Source organism: Anopheles nili, chromosome 3 (genome assembly GCF_943737925.1).
Source record: "Anopheles nili chromosome 3, idAnoNiliSN_F5_01, whole genome shotgun sequence".
NCBI classification, from domain to species: Eukaryota; Metazoa; Arthropoda; class Insecta; order Diptera; family Culicidae; genus Anopheles; species Anopheles nili.
Genome location: NC_071292.1, coordinates 37,315,328 through 37,342,915, shown reverse-complemented (window position 1 = coordinate 37,342,915; position 27,588 = coordinate 37,315,328). Strand labels below are relative to the sequence as shown.

The 27,588-nt window shown below is 39.5% G+C and overlaps 5 protein-coding genes across 5 annotated transcripts; 4 read left to right on the top strand and 1 right to left on the bottom strand.

Moving 5' to 3' along the window:
• Positions 1–4,035: 4,035 nt before the first annotated feature.
• On the top strand, positions 4,036–8,169 carry LOC128723167 (phosphatidylinositol 3-kinase catalytic subunit type 3). The gene is made up of 14 exons (XM_053816882.1): positions 4,036–4,329; positions 4,394–4,582; positions 4,683–4,842; positions 4,921–5,070; positions 5,147–5,269; positions 5,342–5,437; positions 5,510–5,595; positions 5,688–5,951; positions 6,022–6,124; positions 6,201–6,300; positions 6,371–6,604; positions 6,682–6,964; positions 7,252–7,610; positions 7,703–8,169. The coding sequence occupies exons 1-14, from the start codon at positions 4,268–4,270 to the stop codon at positions 8,146–8,148; spliced, it is 2,655 nt and encodes an 884-aa protein (XP_053672857.1). The 5' UTR covers positions 4,036–4,267; the 3' UTR covers positions 8,149–8,169.
• A 520-nt stretch (positions 8,170–8,689) lies between these two features.
• Positions 8,690–12,579, top strand: LOC128723419 (ionotropic receptor 25a). The gene is made up of 10 exons (XM_053817156.1): positions 8,690–8,795; positions 8,938–9,087; positions 9,177–9,382; positions 9,604–9,868; positions 9,965–10,202; positions 10,280–10,640; positions 10,727–11,319; positions 11,475–11,660; positions 11,756–12,085; positions 12,168–12,579. The coding sequence occupies exons 1-10, from the start codon at positions 8,690–8,692 to the stop codon at positions 12,577–12,579; spliced, it is 2,847 nt and encodes a 948-aa protein (XP_053673131.1).
• Positions 12,580–12,695: 116 nt separating this feature from the next.
• LOC128724183 (28S ribosomal protein S9, mitochondrial) lies at positions 12,696–23,078 on the bottom strand. Its single transcript, XM_053817949.1, has 7 exons — positions 23,074–23,078; positions 22,620–23,019; positions 22,454–22,542; positions 22,138–22,382; positions 21,931–22,046; positions 13,116–13,278; positions 12,696–13,047 (listed from the first exon to the last, which is right to left on the bottom strand). The coding sequence occupies exons 1-7, from the start codon at positions 23,076–23,078 to the stop codon at positions 12,956–12,958; spliced, it is 1,110 nt and encodes a 369-aa protein (XP_053673924.1). The 3' UTR covers positions 12,696–12,955.
• Positions 17,448–20,973, top strand: LOC128727397 (transient receptor potential channel pyrexia-like). Its single transcript, XM_053821306.1, has 2 exons — positions 17,448–17,581; positions 17,732–20,973. Exons 1-2 carry the CDS (start codon positions 17,448–17,450, stop codon positions 20,958–20,960), a joined length of 3,363 nt encoding a protein of 1,120 aa, XP_053677281.1. The 3' UTR covers positions 20,961–20,973.
• A 1,009-nt stretch (positions 23,079–24,087) lies between the features above and the next one.
• LOC128723021 (probable glutamine--tRNA ligase) lies at positions 24,088–26,500 on the top strand. Its single transcript, XM_053816723.1, has 2 exons — positions 24,088–25,591; positions 25,668–26,500. The coding sequence occupies exons 1-2, from the start codon at positions 24,088–24,090 to the stop codon at positions 26,474–26,476; spliced, it is 2,313 nt and encodes a 770-aa protein (XP_053672698.1). The 3' UTR covers positions 26,477–26,500.
• Positions 26,501–27,588: the final 1,088 nt, after the last annotated feature.

Here is a 27,588-nt window from a genome sequence, read left to right as displayed (position 1 = left end):
AAATACTGAACAACTCATTGAAAAGACCATAACAAACAAAGAAACGCCGAACCAAAAAACAAATAACCTAAACACAAAACAAATAGAAGGACCAGTTTTATCAGAATTAGAAATCCCGTCATTCAATAACGAAGAAGTGATCCCGTACGACGATCATCTGATATCGCCTACGATCGATCATGCATCACCCTGAGAAACCACACGCATACACTAACTTACCATGTATTACAGTAACAAAAAAACATACAAGCAAAATAACAACACGCAATCGAATAGCGATAAAGTGAGCACTAACAAATTTAAAATTCTCCAAAACAATATTCAAGGCTTGAACAACAATATTGATGAGCTAAAAAGAATAACTGTGCAGACAGACGTGGATGCAATATGCCTCCAGGAAACCTGGATAAAACCTACCACCACTCCACACCCAGCATTGAAAAACTACAACAGTATTTCACAATGCAGAGAAGATGGATATGGAGGTAGTTCCATCTTCATTAAAAAAAAGTACCGATACGAACATCTTAATATCGCACTAAACAATAAACACATACAAGTCACCGGCATCAAAGTTGCCAAGCCAAGTGTAAACATTATATCGCTATACGTAAAACCCACTACTCCTACCAAAAGATTTGAAAATATGGTAAAAAAAATATTAAGACTCACAAACCATCAGAAATCCACGATCATTGCGGGGGACTTCAACGCCCACCACGAGGCATGGGGAAATCACTTTGCAGATGCACGGGGCAACACCTTGCTAAAACTGATCAACAACTCGAACATGATCATTCTAAATAACAAAGAAATAACATACATAAACGCAGACACAAACAAAAAAAATACTGCCATAGACCTAACCATAATACCCAGTAGCAAAGTGTTAGACACAATTAGAGAAGTTACAGACCTCCACATTGGAAATAGTGGGCACAAAGTCATAATGACAAGCATCAATTCGCAATCCACCGCAAACTCAAGAGTAGTAGTTAACAAAATACGCGCCGAAAAACAGCTAGCCTCGTTAAACTGCGACAAAAACATTGATGCAATTACAAAAGAAATCCAAAGCATCTACCGCAAAAATAGTCACGTCACAACCCACATCCCCAAAAGCTGGTGGACTGTGGAACTTCAACAAGCTTGGGAAAAAAAAAACAAATCCAGGACCAGCTTCAACAGAAACCGCACACTTAACACCCACATGGAATTTCTAAAAGACCTAGCGAAATTCAGATACATTAAAAAAATAGAAAAAAGAAAAAGGTTTGAAGCTTGGCTAGAAACTATCGACGCAGACGCATCTACAGCTCAACTATGGAATATCATAAGAAAATGCCATGGTAAAAACTACTCTGTCCCACAGAATAACATCGTGCACAACAATAATCAAACAGCAAAACTATTCCTGAAAACAAACTTTCCTTCGCCTCAGAAACGTAATCATATAGTTAAGGATATCTTTATATCGGATAAGGAAATCCTAAATGCTGAGAAATGGCACAGCATCCTAAGTACAAAAAAAAATACAGCACCAGGCGCAGACAACATCTCCTATAAGGCACTAAGCCTCTTAGACCATGAGCACACACAGGCTATTATAAATGAAATTAATGAAATGTACAGGATGGGTAAAGTCCCTGGTAAGCTAAAAAGAATCAAAGTTGTTGCTATCCAAAAAATAGGCAAGGACCCAACACAAGCAGAAAACTATAGACCAATTGCTCTGCTACCCACAATAACAAAAATTACTAATACGGCAATTCTACACAACATCAACTATCAGATACAAAAATTCAATTTCATTCCGGATACCAGTTTTGGCTTTCGCAAGAACCGCTCAACCCAGACCATAATAGAGCTTATTACAACCACCGCTTCCACAAACAGACGGAACTCTCTACACACTGCTATAGTTTTTATTGACATAAAAAATGCATATAACAGTGTAGGTACCAAACAACTAATAGAAATTCTGCGCCAATACATGATATCACCTGAGGATATCAGATGGATTGGCAGCTTCCTAACAAATAGATCCCTAGAGTTGAGTTCCGACAATTCTGTAATAAGAAGAAGAGTGTCTGATGGCCTTCCCCAAGGAGATGTATTATCCCCGACGCTGTTCAATCTATATACCGCAGGCTGTCATGCCATAAATAATAACAAAACAAAAATTCTCCAATACGCGGATGACTTCGCAATCATAGAGGCGGGAAAAAAAATTGAGGATATCGAACGTGAGCTCCAGAATTCAGTTGATTGGCTAGAGAGTACACTGAAGTCACTGAACCTGACCATAAACACAGATAAATCAAAAGTTATGTGCCTCCACAAAAGAAACGGCACACTAAACATTTCCATTGGCAACAAGACCATAGAGCAAGTTAGAGCACACAAATTCTTGGGCATAACGATAGATTGCAGACTAAAATTCAATAAGCATGCGGAAAACCTACAGACCAAAGCAGTAGGTAGACTAAATATCATGAAGACCTTATGCAGTGTTAGAAACCACATCAACCCTGAAAAGGCTATCCTAGCCCACAGAGCTATTGTAAGAGGCAGCCTGGAATATGGTAGCGGACTCTGTCTGAACGCAAACAAAACACGACTTAATGCTCTACACACAACTCTAAACCAGTCTGTAAGAAGGGTCACGGGATGCACGAGAAGCACTCCCATCAACACCCTGTATGCTATAGCGGCTGAAACCCCATTCCACATCAGGTGCAGATTTCTTACTGCAAAACAACTCGCAAAATCCATAGCCCATTCCAAGCCCAACAAAGCCTGTCTTATGAAATTACAAAACCAAAGACAAACAGGCACCCTAACCGCTCAGGAGAAAATCTTCAGAGAACATATAGAGCTATTCCAGCCGATCGCCACAGTGGACTTCAATGAACAAGTAAATTCTAATCTGCACCCTAACATCAATACTTACATTCCGGGTATAGCCAGAAAAAAGGAAGACCTCAGCCTATCACAATTAAAACAACTAACATTACAGGCAATAGAAAGTTACTCATCAGTAACAAATATCTATACTGATGGGAGCAAGAACTCAAATGGATGTGGAATTGGCATACACATAAGAAGTAACAACAAGATAACCCACAACATAGCATACAAATTAAAAATACCAGTATCTATATGCACCACGGAACTATATGCGATAAAAGAGGCGCTAGAAATAGCAGATAAAGAAGGACTGAAGCATCCCACTGTATTCACGGACAGCAAATCAGCGTGCATAGTCTTAAAAAAAGCAACAAAGGAACTAGTAGTTGATGAACTCATTGGTGCTATCCTAAACAGCTGTGATAGAACTTATGCCCGAATCCAATGGATCCCGAGCCATGTAGGTGTAGAAGGGAATGAGTCGGCAGATGAACTCGCAAAAAAAGGTACTTTCTGTGATACTAGCATTAACAATAAAATACGCTTAGCTGATGCTATCTGTGAGTTTAAAACCATAGCGTATGCAGAGGCGGATAAATGGTATACAGACCTGTGTCTCACCAAAGGCAAAAAGTTCCAAAAACTTCAACCGCACCTAATGAAAAAAATGTGGCACACAAACTTAAACATAGATGCTAAAGACAAGAAAATATTAAACCGATTAATCTCCGGGCACGATCTCAGCAACTACTGGCTGCATAAAATGAAATTATCTGATTCCGGAACCTGTGATGCCTGCAATGTCCCGGATACTGCAAGACACAAAGTGTTCTACTGCAAAAAACTGAGATTGGAAAGGAGAATTAACACCTGTATAAATGAAAAATCCTTTGAATCCGCTTGGAAAAAGAGGGATAGCAAAAAGCTGAAATCTTTAACAAATTTTATAAGAGACAACAAAATCAAATTTTAAATCACCAACGTTAGTAACAACAGCAGCTAAAAGCAAGAACCAAAGCACAGTTCCAAAGAAAGCAACACCAAAGCATAAACGTGCTTAGGAAATAACAAAGTTAACTGACAGCAGCCTCAAATAAATTCCACTCCTGCACATTAAAACATAAGTGAAAACAAAGATCGTAAAAGAAGGACGTATGGCCTATAGCTGCCGGTCCATAGTATAACTAGGAGGGAGGAATAGCCCTCTCAACCACGGATTAATACAGGAGGGCCCAGGAAGCTGGAATCTTGTATCTTACCGTGGTAAAAACCTAGTAAAGAAGAAGAAGAAGAAGAAGAATTCGAGATAAACAACAGTATTTCTAGTTGTTCAGGAGGCGATTTGAAGAGAATTAATATGGAAAACACACTTCGGTACATAGCCAGCTCGTCTTTACATCAAAGAATTTCAATCAAAATGTAAGAACATCCATTGTCTTTTGCCATTCAGTGTATTGATTTGGTTTTTACATCACGTTTTCAGAGGGACACTCGAAGGAGAAAATGTTGGGTATTCGTATGAGAAACTAATTGAGAACCCACTACTAAAATTTTCCGGTATGTACACAGAAAAAACTCCTCCGTTGAAGGTAAAGTTGCAAATATTCGACAACAGAGAGCCGTTGGGGTTGGCAGTATGTACATCACACAAGCACTTTACCACTCGTTGGAGGTATGTACGGAAGCGGATGGTCAAACTTTCTTTGCATTTAATGCCAACGTGTTTTTAATGTCTGTTGGAATTCGTGCAATCGAACAATATATCTATACAGTTGGAATGAATGGGTCACATTGCCGCTCCGATTTACCGACATTTCTCGAACTGCAATGCTTGGGCTAACCATCTATGATTGCGCTGGAGGAAGAGAACAATCGACGGTAGTAGGCGGAACATCCATATCGTTCTTCAGTACCAACGGACTTTTCCGCCAGGTGACGCTTGACTGTTACGAAGATTATAAAATTATAAATATGATTGCTATATGGTATGTATATAATTCTCTTGTATAGGGATTGTATGATTTAAAAGTATGGCCACATATGGAGCCTGATGGAGCAAATGACTCCTCAACTCCCGGAAAGTGTTCGAGTGCAGGTGTCAGCCAGATGCAGCGACTTTCAAAGCTAGCAAAGCAGCATAGAAACGGACAGATGGAAAAGGTAAAGTTTCGAAATCAATCATTTTTGCTGCGATAGACAACTATAATCTAACAAATGCTACACTAATCTCTTGTAGATCGATTGGTTAGATCGGCTTACCTTTCGGGAGCTGGAAGTGATAAATGAAATGGAAAAGCGAAATTCAAAGTTTTTGTATCTTATGGTGGAGTTTCCGCAAGTCTACTTAGATGAAAATCTTGTAAGTGTGTTTGCTTAAATTTGCAAAACGAGTTTCCATGTGATTAAGCAATGTATTATATTCGAGGAACAGTACTCCGTAATACATCTAGAGAAAAATGCCAATTCTGTGCTAACATTTATCCCAAAGCCAAAGGTTGTAGTTGTTCCGGATTATGAAATTTATCAGGTAACAATATGATATTGATGCATGCACATTTAATAACAGAGCTTATCAACGACCATTTTCTTGTATCACCAGGAAAATTTGGTAGAGCGAAAGCATCATAGGCTTTCCCGATCGGCCCGTTCAGGCACGTCAGATAGAGACGTTAAGCCAAACGCTATGTACGCATCTTGTTTTTCTCGCTATATTAACGTCCGGTTATAATAGTTGTCTATAATGTGTATCATTTGTTCATCTTTGTTTATTTCGGCAGCGTTCGAGACACGTTAAACTCCATTGTCTATCGATACTCGCCTACATACCCTCTGAGTAGCGAGGAACAAGACATCATATGGAAGTATCGTTTCTATCTCAGCAGCCATAAGAAGGCATTGACTAAGTTTTTAAAGTGTGTCAATTGGGAAACAGCGACAGAAGTTCGACAAGCGCTAGCACTATTAGAAAATTGGTCCCCAATGGACGTTGAAGATGCACTTGAGCTGCTAAACTCGACATTCCGTCACCCCGTTGTTAGATGGTAATTCCTGAAACAATAATTTTATTTCAATATATGTATATGTTGCCGAAATAAACAATATATCTTTCAGGTACGCCATCACTCGTCTGAACGAAGCATCTGATGAATATCTTTTGCTCTACCTGTTACAACTTGTGCAAGCCCTGAAGTATGAACAATTCGACCAGTCAAATGTAGTATGTAAATTTAGTGTAGTTAGCGTTATAATGCAACATGAAAACAATAAAAGCAAAATGTCTTTTTCAACAGATGCTTTCTGCTCGTCTTCCTACAGAAGGGAGAGAAATCTTTCAGTCCTTCGAAGAATCGGCTGATGCCCATTATGACGAAACACAAACGGATTCTGGAGGTATCAAGAATTTCACTCACTCTACCTTATATTCTATATTTTCTATAATCCTTATCTGTACATTCTACAGGAAACGCTGGAAGTACGGTTGATGAAATGAATAATAGATACCACCATGCCAATAATGTTAATAATTTAGCTAATTTTCTCATTCAACGAGCGTGCAAAAACCCCACTCTTGCCAATTACTTGTACTGGTATTTGACAATCGAATGTGAGGACGAGAAAAACAGTAAAAGAGATTCAAAACAAGGCGAAATGTATTCGAACGTACTTCGTATGTTTTTGAATAGTTTGTACAAAGGTAAGGTGTGCTATTTCATAAAGTTGAGTGTTCAAGTTAAAAATTGTTCTCTTTCCTTTTGGCTTCTCACGTTAAAGGCGCTGCAGAGATGAAATCGACACACGCGCAGCTAAAGGAGCAACAGCACTTTGTAGACAGATTGGTGACATTGGTAAAAATAGTAGCAAAAGAGTCTGGAAATAGAAAACGGAAGACTGAAAAGTTCCAGCAATTTTTATCCGAATCCAGTTCGTCTAATTCCACGAAATTTAACTTCAATCATTTTGGACCGATAGTGTTTCCGTTGGATCCTAGTGTTCAAATAAACGGCATTGTAGCTGAAAAGGTCTCGCTATTCAAGAGTGCACTGATGCCTTCAAAGTAAGTAGAATTTTAATGTCTATTGAGCAACATTTAATATTTAATGCAACTGCTCGTTTCTTTTTAACGTGCCATACATGAAAGCGGATTTTAGACAGAACTATGCAATGTACAGGCTTTTCAAATTTTACTTTTTCTACTTATCAACACATTATGATACAAAATTATTACTGTACAAAACCAACCTGTTAAGCTGTGACCAAAACGCAAATAGTTCAACTGTACACCTTGAGTTAAATGTGAAATTTATACTGTGCTACGTTGTAATGAATGTACCTTTTTTCTAGGCTTACCTTTCGCACCACTTCCGGTGTAGACTATGTTGCAATCTTCAAACATGGTGATGATCTCCGGCAAGATCAACTAATTTTGCAAATGATCACTCTAATGGATAAGCTGCTTCAAAAGGAAAATCTGGATTTAAAATTAACACCGTATCGCGTGTTGGCCACTAGTTCAAAGCACGGTTTCATGCAATATATAGATTCAGTAACGGTGGCTGAAGTGCTTAATACGGAGGGCAGCATACACAATTACTTCCGCAAGTTCAATCCCTTTGAAACGGGTCCGTTCGGTATCGTCCCTGAGATAATGGACACATACATCAAAAGTTGTGCCGGATACTGTGTGATAACGTACTTACTCGGTATGTGTTCCAAATTATGCATATACAATAAATACAATCCCATTTGTAGTGTTTGAATGTTTGTTCACAGCTATGGTATATGTCTTTCGCAGGTATTGGAGATCGGCATTTGGATAATCTGCTATTAACTTCGAACGGAAAGCTTTTCCACATTGATTTTGGCTATATTTTAGGACGCGATCCCAAACCAATGCCACCACCGATGAAACTTAGCAAGGAAATGGTGGAAGCCATGGGAGGAATCAATTCGGAATACTACAACACATTCCGAAAACTGTGTTACACTGCATTCTTGCATTTGCGTCGTCACGCAAACGTAATGCTGAATCTGTTCGGACTGATGGTAGACGCCTCTGTTCCTGATATTGCATTAGAACCAGATAAATCAGTGAAGAAGGTTGAAGATAATCTTCGCCTGGATTTATCCGACGAGGAAGCAGTACAACATTTGCAAAACCTATTAGATATCTCAATTACGGCTGTAATGCCCGCTTTGGTTGAACAGATTCACAAACTAGCGCAATACTGGCGCAAATAGATCGAATTGTAACTGTTACACATGTACATTGCTGCAAGTCGTTTCAATCGTTGAATATGATTCAATAAAAATAAATTCTGAAAAAATATTTTTATTACAATTAATTAAGCGTAAGTTTTCTAGAATAACATTCATTTGCAGTCTCGAAAGAATCAGTTAGTTTATGGTAGTGTATGTTAGATAGTTGGGATCATTTCATAAAACAAAGAAATGTTGTATGAAAAACGACACATCCCTCAGAAATAACCTGTTTGATTAGGTGTAATGCATAATTATATATGAGTAATTACTTGTGACAACGATCTTCTTCAAATCGATATATTCGCGCATGCCCATTATGTACGAATTAAATAATCATTGCATTACATGAATTGTAATGCTAGGATCTCCTCGGTAACGCTCAACGACAACAGATCTGTTTCTAGTGGAATGGCTTAAAAAAGGTCATTCAGTGACAGTGTGGTGTGTGTTTTTCTGCCTCATCATTTCACATGAAGTGCAGCTAGATATCGGTGCATACTTATTTCCGGGCACACGCAGCATGGTTTTTAAAGCACGCAAAAAATGTCTATTCGTAATTTTGGTGCAGCTTATAAGCCTCGCGATAGTGCCGATCGTAGGCCAAACGACTCAAAATATAAATATTCGTAAGCATGCTGTTCCATGCTGGTTTGGGAGTGTATTCATTGTGACCTTAATCATTAAAAAAAATCAGATTTTGCTAGCAAATTGAATCGGATCTAGGTGAAATACTTATGATGAATTGTGTTTTTATTTTGCATTCTTCAGTTTTGGTCAACGAAGTGGACAACAATTTGGCTAACGTGGCAGTAGAAGTCGCACTAAACTATGTAAAAAAAAATCCTCAACTAGGACTCTCGGTAGATATGATATACGTTGAAGGAAACCGCACCGACTCGAAGGATCTTCTACAATCATGTAAGAATCATACATAGCAAAAATAGCGTTAACGAAGGTGAATGTGTGTATCTTTACAATATGTTATTGCATACTTTTCCTTCTGATAGTATGTTCAAAGTACAGTCAATCTTTGAGCGACAATCGACCGCCACATTTACTGCTCGATACAACGCTCACTGGCGTGTCGTCCGAAACGGTCAAATCATTCAGTCTTGCTCTTGGAATACCGACCGTTTCTGCTTCTTTTGGACAGGAAGGTGATCTTCGCCAATGGAGAGATTTGACCCCAACGAAGCGTGGATATCTCCTACAGGTGCTTTTTCAGTTTTATTACACGCACAGTACGCTATGGGGCACAACTAACATGAAAAATGCTGTAGACCATGCTGTAGACTATCCGTCGGTATTTACTTTGTACAATTTCAATGCCTAATTCTACACCTAATATAATCAATCGTACAGAAATGTTGAATTTCAAAATGTTGTTTGAACAGATTGATAATAAATTAGTTTTACTTTTACATCCGCTAACAGGTCATGCCACCTGCTGACATGATTCCTCAAGTGATTCGTTCGATCATCATCCACATGAACATCACAAACGCTGCAATCCTTTATGACCATACATTCGTGATGGATCATAAATATAAGGCTCTATTGCAAAACATACCGACACGGCACGTTATCACCAGCATCGCGGATGAACGCGATCGAGCTAGTCAGATTGAAAAGCTTCGCAACTTAGACATTAATAACTTTTTTGTTCTTGGCTCTTTGGCATCAATTAAGCAAGTGTTGGGTAGGTTTTAGTACAATTAAATACTATTCACGAATTAAATTTAAACAAATCGGTATGGAACTTTCACTACGCTCACCTTTCACTTTCTACGTACAGAATCTGCAAAAAACGACTACTTTGAGCGAAACTTTGCATGGCATGTTATTACGCAAGAACAAAAAGATCTTACGTGCAACGTTGAGAATGCAACAATTATGTTTCTCCGACCGATTTCGGACAGTTCGAGCAAAGATCGGCTGGGCAGCATTCGTACAACGTACAACCTGAAGCAGGAACCACAAATTACCGGATTCTTTTACTTCGATCTAACATTACGTGCCCTAATTGCCATAAAGTAATGTAAAACTTATAACAATGCTATTTAGAAATGGTAAAATAGAGCAATAAAAATCACATGTTTATATTCGGCAGAAACATTCTACAATCAGGATCTTGGCCATCGAACATGAAGTACATTACTTGCGAGGACTACGACGGCACTAATACACCGAATCACACAATCGATCTTAAAACAGCATTCATCGAAGTAACAGAGCCAACCACTTTCGGACCGTTCGAAATACCTAAAGGAGCCAAGATCCCGTTCAATGGTAATAGTTACATGAAATTTGACATGGACATTAACGCTGTTTCGATTCGTAGCGGAGCATCAGTCAATACACGAAGCCTTGGAACCTGGGAAGCTAGTCTTAACGCCCCGATCAGCGTGGCCAACGAGGCAGACATAAAAAATCTTACAGCAGACGTCGTATATCGTGTATATACAGTCGTGGTGAGCATACTCCGGCAATGAAATGATCCTTTGAAATTTGTGTACATGAACAGGCAATGATTCTTTTTTCTGTGAGAAAACTGTAGCAAGCACCATTTATTATGCGTGACCTGACAGCACCAAAAGGATTTAAGGGCTATTGCATTGATCTGCTAAACAAAATTGCCGAGATCGTTGAGTTTGACTACGAAATCCGTGAAGTCGAGGATGGAAAGTTTGGAAACATGAACGAAAACGGAGAATGGAATGGCATCGTGCGAAAACTGATCGACAAACAAGCTGATATCGGGCTTGGTTCAATGTCAGTTATGGCCGAGCGTGAGACAGTGATCGATTTTACCGTGCCGTACTACGATCTTGTTGGAATTAGCATCATGATGCAGCTGCCTAGTACCCCAAGTTCGTTGTTTAAATTTTTAACTGTACTCGAAACCAACGTGTGGCTATGCATCCTAGCCGCATATTTCTTTACCAGCTTTCTCATGTGGATCTTCGACCGGTACAGTCCGTATAGCTACCAAAACAATCGTGAAAAGTACAAGAACGATGACGAAAAGCGGGAATTCAACATTAAAGAATGTTTATGGTTTTGTATGACCTCACTCACACCTCAAGGAGGTGGAGAAGCGCCAAAAAATTTGTCCGGACGCTTGGTAGCCGCAACCTGGTGGTTATTTGGGTAGGTGCACTAGCTAACGGCTTTGGTCCTGTATGTAGGGAACAAGCGCCTGGATTAACCATTTTCTGATACATAAATTCAATTACGTACTCGACAGGCCAACTGTAATCGAACATTTTTTTAAAGTACTTTTATTTTGTATCCGTTGCTTCCAGTTTCATCATTATTGCTTCGTATACAGCCAATTTGGCCGCATTTCTAACTGTATCACGATTGGACACTCCCGTGGAATCTTTGGATGATTTGTCTAAGCAATACAAAATTCTCTATGCCCCGTTGAATGGATCGTCCGCGATGACATACTTCCAGCGCATGGCTGACATTGAGGCTAAGTTTTATGAGTTAGTATCTGGTTGCAGAAATTGGACATATTTCGTTCCTGAAAATGGATAAATTATGTGTTTATTTTTTATATTTTTCACATACACCAACATAGAATATGGAAGGAAATGTCACTCAATGACTCCCTGACGGCAGTAGAACGATCAAAGCTCGCTGTGTGGGATTATCCCGTAAGCGACAAGTACACCAAAATGTGGCAAGCCATGCTCGAGGCAGGTTTACCAAACAGCCTAGAAGAGGCAGTACAACGGATACGTAACTCGACATCAGCATCCGGATTTGCGTTTTTGGGCGACGCAACCGATATTCGTTACCAGGTGCTCACCAATTGCGACCTTCAAATGGTTGGAGAAGAATTTTCTCGCAAACCATACGCTATTGCCGTGCAGCAAGGTTCCCCATTAAAGGACCAGTTCAACAACGCGTACGTACTATGCTATATACAAGATGGGATGGCTCTGTGATATTCAGCAGACTGACATGGTTTTGTTAATGTTTTTACACAGCATTTTGATGTTGCTTAACCGCCGTGAACTGGAAAAACTAAAGGAACAATGGTGGAAAAACGATGACGTGCAGAACAAGTGCGAGAAGCCTGACGATCAATCAGACGGCATCTCGATACAGAACATTGGTGGCGTATTTATCGTAATATTTGTTGGCATTGGAATGGCATGCATTACCCTTCTGTTTGAGTTCTGGTACTACAAATATCGCAACAATGGCAAAGTGATCGACATCGTGGAATCATCAGAGCAGCAGCAACAGCGAAACAATACAATCGTCAAAAACGTTCGTCCGGCGGGAAAACTGACCAAACAGGACTCATTAAGGGATACAACAAAAGGCCAAACATATCAAACCCTCCGAACGCGTACCTTGATACCAAACCTTAGCAAATTTCAACCACGATTTTAAAACAATTTCATCAAAGCTAATATTACATACATTGGTGCAGTTAGGACATTTGAAGAAATTGACATTAGTTATAGAGCGCAAATTTACATGAGATTCTATTTTATCCATTTGTATTTAATATTTATGTAATGGGGATCTAGATGTAATGGTTAAACGGTACCTAGGTATTTTAACATTGTTCATTAAGCGAAAAATACATTAACAATTATACAAAATGTTTCAAATTAGTTTTGCATTTGCATAATAATATATAGTAACGTGGAACAATATGTTTCGATATATTTTTTATTTACTAACTCTGCTATCTGGAGCTATGCAAAAGCTCCGCGTGGCATATGTTACAATCATCCGACTTATTCAGCGTCATCTAACTCTTTTAACGCTTCTTCCACGTGTACTTTCTGCGAGCACCTGCCTGGCCCGGTTTTTTACGTTCCCTGCGACGATAATCCCGAGTTAGCAGACCAGCTGAAAGGATTAAAATTGCCATTTTTTAGTTAGTAGAATAATAAAACGTGATTAAGCGTAATATTTACCGATACGCATACGTGCAATTTGGTCCATGTCCACAAAACTACGTAATGCCATCGCAATACCCCATCGCACAGCACCTGCCTGTGAAGACGTTCCGCCACCAGAAACGTTTGCAAAGATATCTACTTTTCCTTGCATATTTGTAAACAGCACCGGGAAAAGGATCTGTTGTAAAAATAAAGCAATGAGTTCAAAAGTTTGATACTGTTTCGCATGTAAGCAGTCTGGTTGAAGGAAGATACAGTAACGGACGCAGCATCTATGTAAAAAGTGGCTCTATCCGAGAATTTCCAGAATAGAAATTTAAATAGATCCATCCGTTCATTAGATCCCGTTTTAAACAAATAGATTGGCTTAGTGAAATCGTCCGACTCCTTACTAATATTGTCCTCGGAGCAAAATTGTTTATGGAAAAAATATTTAAAAAAACAACAAGCGCCAAAATTCCTTCATAGTTTACATGACTTAGTCACAGGAATATGGTCAGCATCTCTATCAATTTAAATATAAATTAGAAAAAATAAAAATGAGAAATTATCTGTAAACTTTGATCGACACAGAAATGGCGCCCGTGTCGTTAATTGCATGAGTCATTTTTTTCATGAATTTTACTGTAACAAAACTGTTTACAAAACCAACGTAAAAGATGTTTAGCGCCTTTTTTCTGCGTTTTTTAATGCGTTATATTTAGGAAATAATGTTCCTTGTGCCTTGGCAAGCCTATTGCGTGAAAAGATGGTAAAGATTTAAAAGGATCCAGATTCGAAAAAAATATTCGATTTTTTAATTTGACATTGACTTTATTCGTTGCTCATGTTCTTGAATGTCCATATTTTAATTCGTTCCTTTTTCTTTTTTCTTTTTCTTCTTCATTTATTCAGTACCAACACATCCGCCCCAAAATGTAAGGGCTATTTCAAAATATTGGATTTGTTCATTTTGATTGTATTGGAGAGCCGAAGAGAAAATAACGGTATTCTGCAAGCTTTGCATGATCTATTCCGTAATGTCAATGATGGATGCGACGAAACTCGATAAATTGTCTTACATACAAACACCACGTGTTATGCCCGAAAATAAAAACGTTCAAAACGCTGACTGATTGTTCCGGTTTTGCATGCAATAAACAATAGGCAGAAGTTTAATTGACATGTCATTCCTTGAAATCTGCCCAAACGTGTTCGGAAGAGTAGGTGCCGGGCACCTCGAATCGTATTCAATCTATTTATTAGTCCAATATAAGCAACGTTTTAAACTCTGTTAATTTAGAAATCAAGAGAGCCAGGATTTAGAGGCACAATATTTTCTGTACAAATTATTTTTGAAGCACTGTACTTTATTATTCCTTGTGACTGTATACTTTCTGTGCCAACCATTATTCCTATTTTAATCAATAGCAGTATATTGTTTAATTTATATATAAACATATATAAATATGTATATATATATATATATATATATATATATATATATATATATATATATATATATATATATATATATATATATATATATATATATATATATATATATATATATCAACGATTGGCAGACGACGGCGCTCGACCGCGAGCGGTTCCGGTTTCTCCTGGAGCAGGCCAAGACCGCCAAGCGGTTGTAGCGCCTGATAAGTAATTAAGTAAGTATATATATATATATATATATATATATATATATATATATATATATATATATATATATATATATATATACATATATATATATATATATATATATATATATATATATATATATATAAATATATATATATATATATATATATATATATATATATATATATATATATATATATATATATATATATGTGTATATATATATATATATATATATATATATATATATATATATATTTATATATATATATATATATATATATATATATATATATATATATATATATATATATATATATATATATATACCATCGTGCCAACCCCAGAATACCTGTTGTTCAGTACCACCAACTTAGCAACCTATTCGCATGTTATCCCGTGGTGCTTGTACCACAAACCAGTTGTTGCGGAGTATGAGCTTGAAAGGAGTATTCTAAATCCTATGTGTGCGTTGAAGCATGCAAATATTTCCATTAAGCGCATTCTACCATACACCACATCCACCACGATCAACGAAGATCGCTTAAACTTTCTTGCTGTCTTCTGTTCTTCAACTTCTCATCCCAATCATTTATTTCTATCCCATACGTTTGGATTTAGGTTTTTTTTCGACAAAAGCTTGATCCCCGCGTGTGGATTGTCATCGAAAAAAAAAGATGAAATGAACAAAACCTAATGCTACGAGTCCGCAACATGACAAGTACAATAGAGTTCATCATGTATACTGGCTTCTGCTCTTGTGTTTGTAACTCGTGGATCTCGCTTAACGACGAAACCGTGGCTGGGAGCCGTCTCACAACACACTATTTTGAATCTGCTGCTAGTCTGTCAGTTACCATCGTGTAGCACGATTCTCGCGTTAGTCGAATCTTCTACCGTGCCATTGCGGTTTCATTGCACATCATTCGTTTTTTGACGTTGGGCTATTTTCTTTCGTTTGAATCAACGCGCGATCCCTGTTTTTGGCAAAATAGTTGTTATTGCCATATAGCTACAGTGTGCATATTATTGGACGATACGCCGGCAGCTTTTACCTTCGGAGGTACTGAACACTAAAGATTCCATGGGAACTATTCTTTAGGCGACATTATGCTAACCCCTCATCGCTATTATTGTAGTGCACAGCAATCATGCCATTATTTTAATGTTGTACCCCATTGTCGTAGTTGTGGATAAGATCATGTGTATGTGTGTGTGTGCGTGTGTATGTGTGATAAGAAAAATTGATCGTGACTTCGTTTTACACTTCATCTACCTTTTGTTGGCCATGGTTTGTGCGATAAAATATTTGAGATCCGCTCAAACGAAATAGATTGTTTCCATTGTTGAATTTCATCGTACATAAATTTTATCGCTTCGTTTTATGGCAAGCCCTACGAGATACGTGATGATGTGAAAAATAGCAATTGAAGAAGCTCCTCATTTGCCCTGACTTGCTCAAATACTATTAAAAGCAAGAGATTAAGTGAAAAATTTGGACCGAAGAAAACAAAATTTTTTAACTTGTGTCTGGGACGGAGATCATGTAAACCTCGTTTTATTCATCTTCTCTTTTTGAATAGAATTAACTCAAATTGAAGTGAATAATGTAAGGAATTTAAAAAATCCATCGAATTGAAATAACTAAATGCTTCAACGATCGTTTCAGCAGTTAGCAACAGAGATGTTGCACCTTGGAACCGAGCTAGTAACGATAGTTGCTTAATCCTAACTATATTGTACATTTGATCTGCTTTGCAAATCATTTTCGTATGTGTCATTCCCCATTCCGGTATAATTTTAATATGCTGTTTAATTCAACAGCATGATTCAATTATGCTCACAATGGAGCGGGTACAGTGATAGTTAAAATCAGTTGTAAAAAATTCCTCGTATCATTGAAAATACTGTATATTGCACTATTTAGAGATAAATTAACTAGTATTTTTGCGCTGCCATCAAAAAATGCTCAGCGATGATTTCAACGACCAATCGAACCAATCAAAATGAAGATTCGGGTTTGAATAGAAACTTGTTTTGATTCGAGATTTCTCGTTTCTCTGCTGTCCTTTTCTCTATCTCTCAGTCTCCCTCCTCTCTCATGATCTCTCTCTATTTCTTGTACCAACTCAATCGACTTATTTTCTCTTCTTAATGTTTTCCATCCTCTTTTGCATTTTTCATTTGTTGTTTTTTTTGTACAAAAGTTTGAATCCACTCCAGAACTATTTTTTTCAAATCCTAATTTACTAAAAAGGGTATTTGCAGCTCATTTCTCCTAATGCCTTTCATAGGTATAATACTGATCATCATCTTTCTAGCAGCGGGCAGATGAACGTATCCGCAGCGGTGGCAAAAAAGCAGATCAATAGATGACTATTCTCGCCATTATAAACGACGCTCGGTACACAACGGCGGAGGGACGCACAGGGGATTGAAAAGATAAAATAAAATAACTGGTAGCATTCAACACTTCAGTTGAACGTAGTCACAAATGGAACGGAAAGAATGAATGCGCATCCGAGAGCTACCACAGGTACTCTATTCGTAGTGCCGACATCATCGAACGATCGCTGTTCAAAGCAGATAGCAACAATGGCGGTGCTCGAAACAATAGCGTTCGACAAATTGAACTAACTGATCAAATAAATCTATCCACAAATCTTGAAAACAAAGCAACATTTCCCCCGTTCCGCTATCATCGAAACAGTCGGGGACAAAATGGACAACTACGGTTTCAAAGATAGTGATAACACACCATCTTCGATGACGTCTCCGTTACGACCACCAAGAATATTTCGAGCAGTAAGCTGCATTGAAAATGGTTCCATTAATTTTCCACGTTTGAGCACTAGGTGAGTAGTACAACACAACCGCCAGCAGACAGCCATATTAAACGTAATGAAGCATTAGTCATATGAAAAGACCACAATGAACAACAATGTTGTATGAAACATGTTTATGAAATACGGTAAATATTTGCTATTCCTCTCGAATTTTTCTAGATTCAAAGCAAATTCTACTAAGGATACAACGGGGAAAGCAATTGATGCAGAAGCAGCAATATTTGATGCCTCTGTGATGGAACATGTCCTTCGTAATGAAAGTAGCAGTAAAACTGCGGTTCAGAACAATGTAAGTAGTGTTTCCACTACAGAAATTGATCTCTCCGCTACAGACGACCGTAGTGCATCCACGGCTGTTACTATTAACTCGATCGCTACTAACGCTACCCTCAAGCCGACGTCAGTATCATCTGGCCCAGATCAACATGCCGGACATAAAACACAGCTTGACAGTTACGAATATATGGAAGTAGGACCATCGCCGCCTGCCGAAGGTGCGCCAAATCTTTACGATAGCTACGATGAAACGTATTCTGAATCTAGTGCCCAACTGTGTAATGACATCATTCGCATATCGCTAACGGAGCAAATGCGACTGGCTGGTGGACGGGTGGCACTGCTGGAAAAATTCGAGACAGATGGCGCGACACTGGATGCGGTAGCGGTGGAGAAGCTTTTCCGTACAACTTCACCATCAACACCTCAACAACGCTCAACAGGCATCACCACCAGTGGTAATACGAACACTACGACCAATTTCACCAGCCACAGTACCGCCGTTGGAGGGCAAATAGAAAAAAATATATGCTTGCTGTGGGCGGCATTTCTGCGAAAATTTCATCTTCTTCAGCAATGTGTTAGGATCGGTGCAGACATGAGCTTTTGCGATAGCAACGGATTGACTGCGTTACATCTTGCTTCATTCAGCGGGTGTACCGAGTGTTGCGCATTTCTAATACACCACGGGCTCGACGTTAATATGCAGCCAAAATGGTACACTCCACTGCATTGTGCCGCGTTCGGAAATTCGCTCAGTACTGCCGAACTGTTGATAAAAAACGGAGCTTCCATTGACGTGCCGACTAATAAGCAACAGTGCGAAGAATCCCTGCTGCACTGCGCTGTACGATCGAATGCAATCGAATGCCTTCGATTCTTCATCGCTCAAGGTTCCGATGTAAACGCTCTCGAACGAAATGGAACAAATCCCATTCACCTAGCTGCTGATCTCGGCCATGCACAATGCCTCGCCGCTTTGCTAGAGTGCTCAACAGCCGATCCGAATGTGCGTATTCAGCAAGGAGACAAGCAGATGACAGCACTGCATCTAGCAGCTGACGAAGGTAATCTGGACTGCGTTACACAACTGATAACTCGCGGCGCTGATGTACGGGCACGCAATCACCGTGGCTTTACGCCGTTGCATCTCGCAGCTCGCAGCGGTAGTGCGGACTGCGTAGAAGCGCTACTAAAACTGGGTGGTTGTGATCCCAATTTGGCAGATTTCGATCAACGAACACCGCTGCATGCAGCGATTAGTAAATCTGATACTGCCGTTGAGATGATCGAAACATTAATTGCCTGGGGCGCCAATGTCAACCAACGGGATGTGTACGGCTTTACAGCGCTGCATCTCGCAGCACTGGATGCACTGGGACCATGCGTAGAAACGCTGCTTTACCACGGGGCAGATGTGACAATGAAATCCCGCAAAGGAACTAGTGCCCTCAACATTATCAGTCGCAAAACTCCCGCATCGCTTGGGGTCATACAATGTAAGCTAGATGCCGCTATCACGCTAACACATTCCCAGGACTCATCGAGTCGTGAGGTGGAGCTGGAACTCGACTTTCGCAGTATTCTGCAACATTGCCATCCTCGCGAGATCAGCTATCTAAACACGTTCGTCGATGATGGGCAGAAGGAATTTTTGCAGCATCCTCTATGCTCGGCCTTCCTGTACATCAAATGGAACAAAATTCGCAAATATTATATTGCGCGTTTGCTTTTTTGTTTCACCTTTGTACTGTTTCTGACACTGTACGTGCTGACGGCGTTAGCACACAACTGTTACAATGGTAGCAAAGATATGAAAGAAACTATCCAAGAGCAAGAACTTTGCCAAAAGCAATCGATCTTTGGTGATATGCTACGCAACAACCCGTTCGTAATTGAAATGCAATGGATGGTACTCGTTGCAATAACAGCGATTGAGATCTGTCGGAAGATTTACGGTATTACTGGATACACATCGCTTCGGCATTATGTCACCCAAACGGAAAACGCAATCGAATGGTTTATAATACTTAGCGTATTCGTCATCTCGTACATCTACACAAAACGAACATACACGTGGCAGAACCATGTTGGAGCCTTCGCTGTACTTCTAGGTTGGACCAATCTAATGCTTATGATAGGTCAGCTACCCGTGTTTGGTGCATACGTCGCCATGTACACGAAAGTACAAGTCGAGTTTGCAAAACTGTTTATGGCTTATTCTTGCATGTTGATCGGCTTTACGATTAGCTTTTGCGTGATCTTCCCCTCGTCCTCCTCGTTTGCTAATCCTTTCATGGGCTTCATCACCGTGTTGGTGATGATGACGGGCGAACAAGATCTTGAGTTGCTCATCAACGACCCAGATGGTAAAGATCCACCATTTCTGCTCGAGATCAGTGCTCAAATTACTTTCGTCCTGTTTCTCTTGTTTGTAACGGTTATCCTCATGAATCTACTCATCGGTATCGCAGTGCACGATATACAAGGATTGAAAAAAACAGCCGGTCTATCGAAGCTGGTACGACAAACAAAACTCATCTCCTATATCGAATCGGCATTGTTTAATGGCTGGCTTCCAAACTGGTTGCGCAATTTATTGTACTACACCGCACTTGTTTCGCCTCAAGCATATCGCGTGGTTTTAAGTGTGAAACCTCTGAACCCAGGCGAAACAAGACTCCCGCGCGACATTATGATGGCAGCGTACGAGGTAGCAAAGCAAAAGAAGCACTATGACATACGAAAAAGCTTTTCCACTATTCGTCGTAATGCAACGTATGAAGCACAGAAGAGTTCTTCTGGGATGACAAATGGATTGCGTTCCCACTATTTGTGCAACCGTTCTAGCATTAGCGGAGCTGTACCGAAAAATCATGCATCTGCCACGGGAGGAACAATTCCCTCCTCTAGTAGTGATCATTCCTCAAAGTTTGGTTACGTTTACGAAACACCAACATTGTACGGCATAACCAACAAATTAGACGAACATACCGAATATATTGGAAACATTGCAACAGAGATTGCAGAATTACGAACCAGCATAGAACAGAGCCAGCAAATGTTGCGTCAATTGTTTCAATTGCTGGGCAAAAGTCCAAAACCAAACTGACGAATGGTTTTTCTTGCCCCATGTTATTATGTTTATATCTCCCCTCCCGTCCAGTAGGAACTGTGCTACAGATTCTCCATGGTGCTATTTACAAGCATACCATTCACACATACTGAGAGGTCTGTGCACAGGTGCTAACATGAAGATCCGTTCATACATTGTCCACAACAAAACATACATAGATGTGATGTGTTATCTTTATGTAGTTGATAGGAAAACTTATTATATACCAGACACCATTTAGACTATTTTTATGTATAGAAACCTGCAAAAATATAATCGTTTACATACACATGACTAGCGCTGTTTACGAATTTATACGTAAGTTAGCATAATTGCATCAACAAACTATATTTGAAACGTTCCTCTCTTGCCTAGGCAATGTATACTGCGCTACATTTCAAGACCAACAAATAACAGCTGGTACATTCGAAGCATGATAGCTAAAGCTTATTTATTCATCTTCTGTGAATATTTTGAACCTGTGCAAATTAATCAAATGTGATTTAATAAACATATAGCAACAATTGTGCATACAATGCATTGCGTTGAAGATGATAATGACTTTCAACTAGTCCATTCAATTCATTAATTTTCCGAACAATCGATCAAACAAGTAAGGATTGTCACTAAATGACGCAAGCTACTACTATAGATTTAATTGCCATCATTTAACAGCTGATCAGTTTAAACAATTAATCTTAAGAGTAGAAATGAGAAATGTGGCGAGCCACAAGAATGTTAAATTGTTTTTTGTCATATCGAAATATGTAATACAGTTCTCTTAGCGAAATCAGTTCAATTGTTTCACACTTAAATCCCTAATCAAATTGAATTCATTTAATTGAAAACGTTTTTATCATAAACAAGAGCTTTCCTATGTTTGAAACATTTGGTCTACTACTTTGAAATTGAACGAAAATGTATGCCACATTTATAACTATTTCATCTCTCGTCACAAATCACTTACCTGTTCTCGTTGTTGCGTACTACCTACGTTACGTAAATCCTGTCCATTTACTTCGATAATGCCAGTACCGGGAAACTTGACTGTTACATCTCCACGAGCTGTTTTTCGAAGACACTCTAAAATATATTCACAATTTATCATAAAGTGCCAAAAACATACGACAGTTAGTAGAATTTGATAAAGAAAGATAGATTGCGAAATTCATACCATAAATTGTGACATACTGTCGCCCGTCGGCATCGTGTTGTGGTGTAGGAATAGTATCGTTTTCGAGCTTGGATATTAGTGGTTTCCTGTACTCGTAGATAAATTCCTTAGCTCGTTCAGACAGCGGGTGTACCAACAGACGGTTCATAGCATTAACAAAGTTATCATACTCAATGTTGGTGATCATTTCCACAATTTTCTTTTCCAATAATTCCTTTGGTAACCACTCGGAGCCTGTTGTGTATCTAAGAAGAAAATGAAAAAGTATTATATGATTAACATAAACAAAGAAGAGCATAGCTGATCCTCAACTTACAATTGTTTTCCCACTGATTCCAAAGACCTTCCCTTAAGCTTTGTTGAATCTTCCAACGCGTTCAGTTTGTTTATGTTTTCAACAATATCCTGTAGTGACAGTAAAAATATCAATATAATCTCAAATGCATGTAAATTATGAATACCATTATTATAAAATGTCTTACAAAAAGCAGTTGGAAAAAATTTGGACGACCGGTGTAGAAAAAACTATGGAACGGACGACCAGTTTCATCGAATTCAGCTCCTTTTTTGGTAGGTATAAATTCTTCTGGTGGCCTCATGGCAGGTCTTGCAGCCGGATCATACAAACCAGAAGGAAACAAATATTGTATAGCTTGATCCACATCCTGTTCAGTAAAGTTTTCTACGTCGGCCCCTATCATGTTTGCTAGATGCCTTTTTCCCAGCATGTATTCTAGCCGGGCTGTTTCCATACAACTTTCATATTCTCTGGCCCGTTCTAAATATGCCTTCATTGCTTTGCTTATTTTTGCTTTTTGAACGTTAGTAACATCTTCTGTCTTAATAGCAGCGGAAGTAAGTAAACGAAACTGGGAAGAGATACTATTTGTATTTTTTTACGAATCAAGACCACATGTCATTTATGTAAAAACTCACTGCATTATTGCTCCATTGAATCCGTGAACACAAAGGTCCCAAACATCGAGCTAATGAAAACATAATGCTGAATTCAAGCTAAAATATAGAGCTGCCGGTTTGCACGTTTCTTAAGAAAGCTTTCGTTCTCGCACTGTTGTTATTTCACCCTGCCCGACCGTGTGACAGCTAACGTAAACTCAACATAACATCGTGTGAAATAACCAACAACCCAAGATAACTATATTGCGTTAAGAATTGATGATGCGTGTAGGTTTAATTAATTTTTATAAACATTGATTTAACATCAACATTTCCTAACCATATACAATTGATATAAAAAATAAACTTTATTATCAAGCCAAAGAAGTTTATGTACAAATAGGAGGTAGGCAAACCCAATGAATGAGCAGAACTAAGCCTGAACCAATTTTTTGTCGAACCTAATTTAACAGTACTGGGTTCAAAGATATGTTCATTAGATATGTTCCGTAACTTGAAAAACTATACTTTTATAAAATTAATTGATTAATCCATTTACTGAATTGAATCGCTGGAGTTTTGTCCGGTTCTTTTAGTACACTATTTATGTACTATAAATGTGCTGTGCCCTATTTTTTTAGACTCATGCAGTTGCATCAAACAGATTAAAAATCTGTATTGAAATTGTTTAGCGTGAGGAAAGGCGTTAGGAACAGAAACTAAGTATAGAGCGAAACGATCACCACTACGGCATTTCGATTGCCCAGCTGTCATATGAAAGATACATGTGTGCGTGTGATGTGAATGCCTATGCACTGTATCGTGTGTTCGTACACGGTGGCTGTTATGATCGTTCAGCATGCAATTCAGACGATTTTGCTCTAAGGAAATGATGCACCGTTAGTTGTCAGCTCTGTCAGCCGGCTTAGAGCTGTCAAACAGAGAAAAAATAATACACGTTTCTACTTCGTCTTCATTGTTCCCTTAACAATAGGTGGCACATTCATTTCGTAGCTAAGTGCCTTCGCGTGTTTTGCAGACCTACCGCAGAAAATGGAGCATCTAAAAACTCTTGGACTAAGCGAACAAAAGATAAAGGAAACTCTTAAAAATACGACTCTTACCGCAACGGTGAATCGTGCGTTTTCCTATCTTCCGTTAGATGTCGAGCTAAACGCGACTCAAAAATCATTATTGTTCCAAGCTTGTTCAAAGATCAAGCCTCAGAGTGCTCAATTTCTAGAGCTGATAGTACGAAAAATTGTGCTGCTTAAACTCGATACCAGCTTGCGAGTGGACGCTGCGCTTGAATATGTTTTGGCCAATGTCACGAAACCCACCTTCGACGAAGCTGCCTTTGATGCGGCTTGTGGAGTTGGAGTAGTTGTTACACCCGAAGAAATCGAACGAGCGGTAGAAACCGCAATCGGTAAATATCGAGACGATATTGTTCTCCAGCGATACCGATTCAACGTAGGCAAGCTTCTAACGGAAATAAGGGCTGCTCTACCTTGGGTCGATGGAAAGGCGCTCAAAAGTGAAGTTGATGTGCAAATATTTGATTTACTGGGCCCTAAAACAGAAGCTGATGCAGGGCAAACCTCTAAAAAACGTGCTGTTAAACCACTACCCGATCCGAATGGTGCTGCAAAGGCAGCTGTTACGTTACAATCGATTAATGATCGATTCGAGGGTCCACGAACGATGGTAGATCTAATGCGAAACGTCGACTTCCATCGACCCGGAGAAAACTATAAAACTGACGGTTATTTTGTCACGCCAAATACTGAACGCTTATTGAAAGAGCACCTGAAGCGAACCGGCGGCAAGGTTCGAACTCGATTCCCACCAGAGCCAAATGGTATCTTGCATATTGGTCACGCGAAAGCTATCAATATAAATTTTGCATACGCGGCAGCAAATGACGGAGTCTGTTTCCTGCGATACGACGACACTAATCCGGAAAAGGAGGAGGAGAAATTTGTTCAGGGCATTCGAGACATTGTCAGTTGGCTCGGATATAATCCTTACAAGATCACCTACTCATCGGATTATTTCCAACAACTCTTTGAATTTGCTGTGCAACTAATCAAGAACAATATGGCATATGTATGCCATCAAACGGCGGAACAAATGAAGGGTTTCACTACGGAACCGTCCAAATGGCGTGACCGTCCGGTTGAGGAAAGTCTTCAACTGTTTGAAGATATGAAAAATGGTAAAATCGACGAAGGCGCTGCCACGTTGCGAATGAAGATCACCCTCGAAGAAGGAAAGATGGATCCGGTGGCCTATAGGATCAAGTTCATTCCTCACCATCGTACTGGGACTCAATGGTGCATCTATCCGACGTATGATTACACGCACTGTTTGTGTGACAGTTTAGAGGATATAACACACTCACTGTGTACGAAGGAATTCCAATCAAGACGTTCTTCGTACTACTGGCTGTGCAATGCGCTCGGTATCTACTGTCCTGTCCAGTGGGAGTATGCCCGACTCAACGTGAACTACACGGTCGTATCAAAGCGAAAAATCAATAATCTCATCACGGAAAGTAAGATGCGTCTAGCGTTGTGCCTGGATAAAACGAATGAAACTGTATTGGACTAATTTGAACATATTATTTGCAGATATTGTTAGCGATTGGGATGATCCAAGGCTGTTCACTTTGTCTGCTTTGCGCCGCAAAGGCTACCCAGCCGAAGCAATAAATAATTTCTGTGCACAGATGGGTTTAACAGGAGCACAAACTACCATCGATCCCGCCGCCCTCGAAGCTTCTGTCAGAGATGTGCTGAATTTGACTGCTCCCCGGACGATGGTAGTTTTGGACCCTCTTAAAATCAAATTGGTGGGTTATCCTCATGATGGTCCAATTAAATTGTCAGTACCAGATTATCCTAATCAACCGGAAAAAGGTGCACACGAGGTCTGGTTCGATCAGGTCGTTTATATCGAACGTTCAGATTTTCTGGAAAATGCGGATAAGTCGTTCCGTCGTTTGACTCCGGGACAAACGGTTGGCCTAAAATACACCGGATTTATGCTACGACTCGAGAACGTGGTGAAAAAACAGGACATTATTGAGGAACTTATCTGTCGTGTTGAAACTTGTTCAGGAACAGAAAAACCCAAAGCTTACATCCATTGGGTGGCCAAACCGTTGGTAGTTGAGGTTCGCTTGTATGAAAAATTATTTATGCACAAAAATCCGGAGGACACTAACGATGTTCCTAATGGATTTTTAAGCGATTGCGCCACGGATACAATCCGATCAGTTTGTGGATATGTTGATACATATATGGCCAACAGCAAGGTGTACGACAAGTACCAGTTTGAGCGCGTGGGTTTTTTCTCCGTAGACCCAGACAGTACCGTTGGTCAGCTCGTTTTTAACCGTACCGTTACTCTAAAAGAGGATACAAGTAAAATAAATTAATGCAATCGAACGTCACAGGCTCATACGGACTTCAAAGTGCAAGCGAAACTGGAAATATACCCGAGTTCAGACAATTATAGCAATGTTTTTTTTATTGGATAATACACTTGGCCAAATCGTTGTACATAATTGTATGTGTTTAACCAAGTATTGTCCGTAGCTCCATGCTTAATTCATTAACCACTCGTTTACCAATCGTATCTTCATGTTACTCGTTTACCATTCGCGTTTGAATCGGGTGTAAGTCTCGCGCATTTTCACCGACTTTCTGCCGATCTATGGTATCGTAAACCGCCTTAACGTCAACGAACATGTGGTAGATTTGTCTTAGATTAGTCTTCTTTGTTAGTGGTAAAGCTTTCTCCAAAAATCCCAGCTTGGTAGCGCCCGATGAAATCAGTGGCAAGGGGCACAAGTCTCCAGTCCAGGATGTCGGACAAGATCATGTGCAAGTGAATCCTCTACTTGCTCATTGAGCCGACCGTTTAGAAATTTATCGTAGTACTGAACCTAACATGAGAGCACCTCTCGGGGGTAGCTGACGGGATTCCCATCCTTAGTTCGACAGCAGGTTATTTTGGTATGAAATTGTATCGTTGACCTGATATTTGCCGGTAATTTTTTTTGTAGTCCGTCACACGCTCCGATTTTCGCACGTGTACGATCTGGTTGCAAGTGGCCTCATACTGGGACGTCCAGGTGGCTTTCTGGATATCCTGACGAGCTAAGTTTTTACTTCCCGCAACCAGATTTCTTGCAATCCTGGGGGTACATTGGATCCCTATCGATTTTTGTCCGTAGTAGGCACGAACCCCTGAAATGCGCCTCCGTATTTCCCGACTAACGTTGTTGTCTTCAGTAACAATCGTACCGAGATAGCAGAACTCCTCTACCACCTTGAAGTCGTCGTCGTCGTCGATCGATAAACAGCTGCTCAGTCTAGCTTTATCAAGAGCAGAGCCCTCAGCAATCGTACAATCGTATTGTTTTATCGTACTGATCATCAGCCCAATTCTCAAGGCTTCAGTTTCAGTCGGGTGTAAGCCTCGCACACCGTCCTAGTCGTTCTTCCTGAGATGTGGATGTAATCCGCGAAATCAAGGCTATTTGGC

What these genes read in the sequence shown, in the direction of transcription:
- LOC128727397 (XM_053821306.1), top strand. Translation starts at nt 17,448, where the DNA reads ATGGACAACTACGGTTTCAAAGATAGTGATAACACACCATCTTCGATG. An exon ending in TTTCCACGTTTGAGCACTAG is followed by an intron (nt 17,582 to 17,731) that starts GTGAGTAGTACA and finishes GAATTTTTCTAG; the next exon opens with ATTCAAAGCAAATTCTACTA.
- LOC128723021 (XM_053816723.1), top strand. Translation starts at nt 24,088, where the DNA reads ATGGAGCATCTAAAAACTCTTGGACTAAGCGAACAAAAGATAAAGGAA. An exon ending in CAATAATCTCATCACGGAAA is followed by an intron (nt 25,592 to 25,667) that starts GTAAGATGCGTC and finishes TATTATTTGCAG; the next exon opens with ATATTGTTAGCGATTGGGAT.
- LOC128723419 (XM_053817156.1), top strand. Translation starts at nt 8,690, where the DNA reads ATGGTTTTTAAAGCACGCAAAAAATGTCTATTCGTAATTTTGGTGCAG. An exon ending in ATTGAGGCTAAGTTTTATGA is followed by an intron (nt 11,661 to 11,755) that starts GTTAGTATCTGG and finishes ACACCAACATAG; the next exon opens with AATATGGAAGGAAATGTCAC. An exon ending in AAGGACCAGTTCAACAACGC is followed by an intron (nt 12,086 to 12,167) that starts GTACGTACTATG and finishes GTTTTTACACAG; the next exon opens with CATTTTGATGTTGCTTAACC.
- LOC128724183 (XM_053817949.1), bottom strand. An exon ending in GAATCAGTGGGAAAACAATT is followed by an intron (nt 22,383 to 22,453) that starts GTAAGTTGAGGA and finishes TTTTCTTCTTAG; the next exon opens with ATACACAACAGGCTCCGAGT. An exon ending in AATTGCACGTATGCGTATCG is followed by an intron (nt 13,048 to 13,115) that starts GTAAATATTACG and finishes TAATCCTTTCAG; the next exon opens with CTGGTCTGCTAACTCGGGAT.
- LOC128723167 (XM_053816882.1), top strand. Translation starts at nt 4,268, where the DNA reads ATGGAAAACACACTTCGGTACATAGCCAGCTCGTCTTTACATCAAAGA. An exon ending in CACTTTACCACTCGTTGGAG is followed by an intron (nt 4,583 to 4,682) that starts GTATGTACGGAA and finishes ATATCTATACAG; the next exon opens with TTGGAATGAATGGGTCACAT. An exon ending in GACGTTAAGCCAAACGCTAT is followed by an intron (nt 5,596 to 5,687) that starts GTACGCATCTTG and finishes TTATTTCGGCAG; the next exon opens with CGTTCGAGACACGTTAAACT.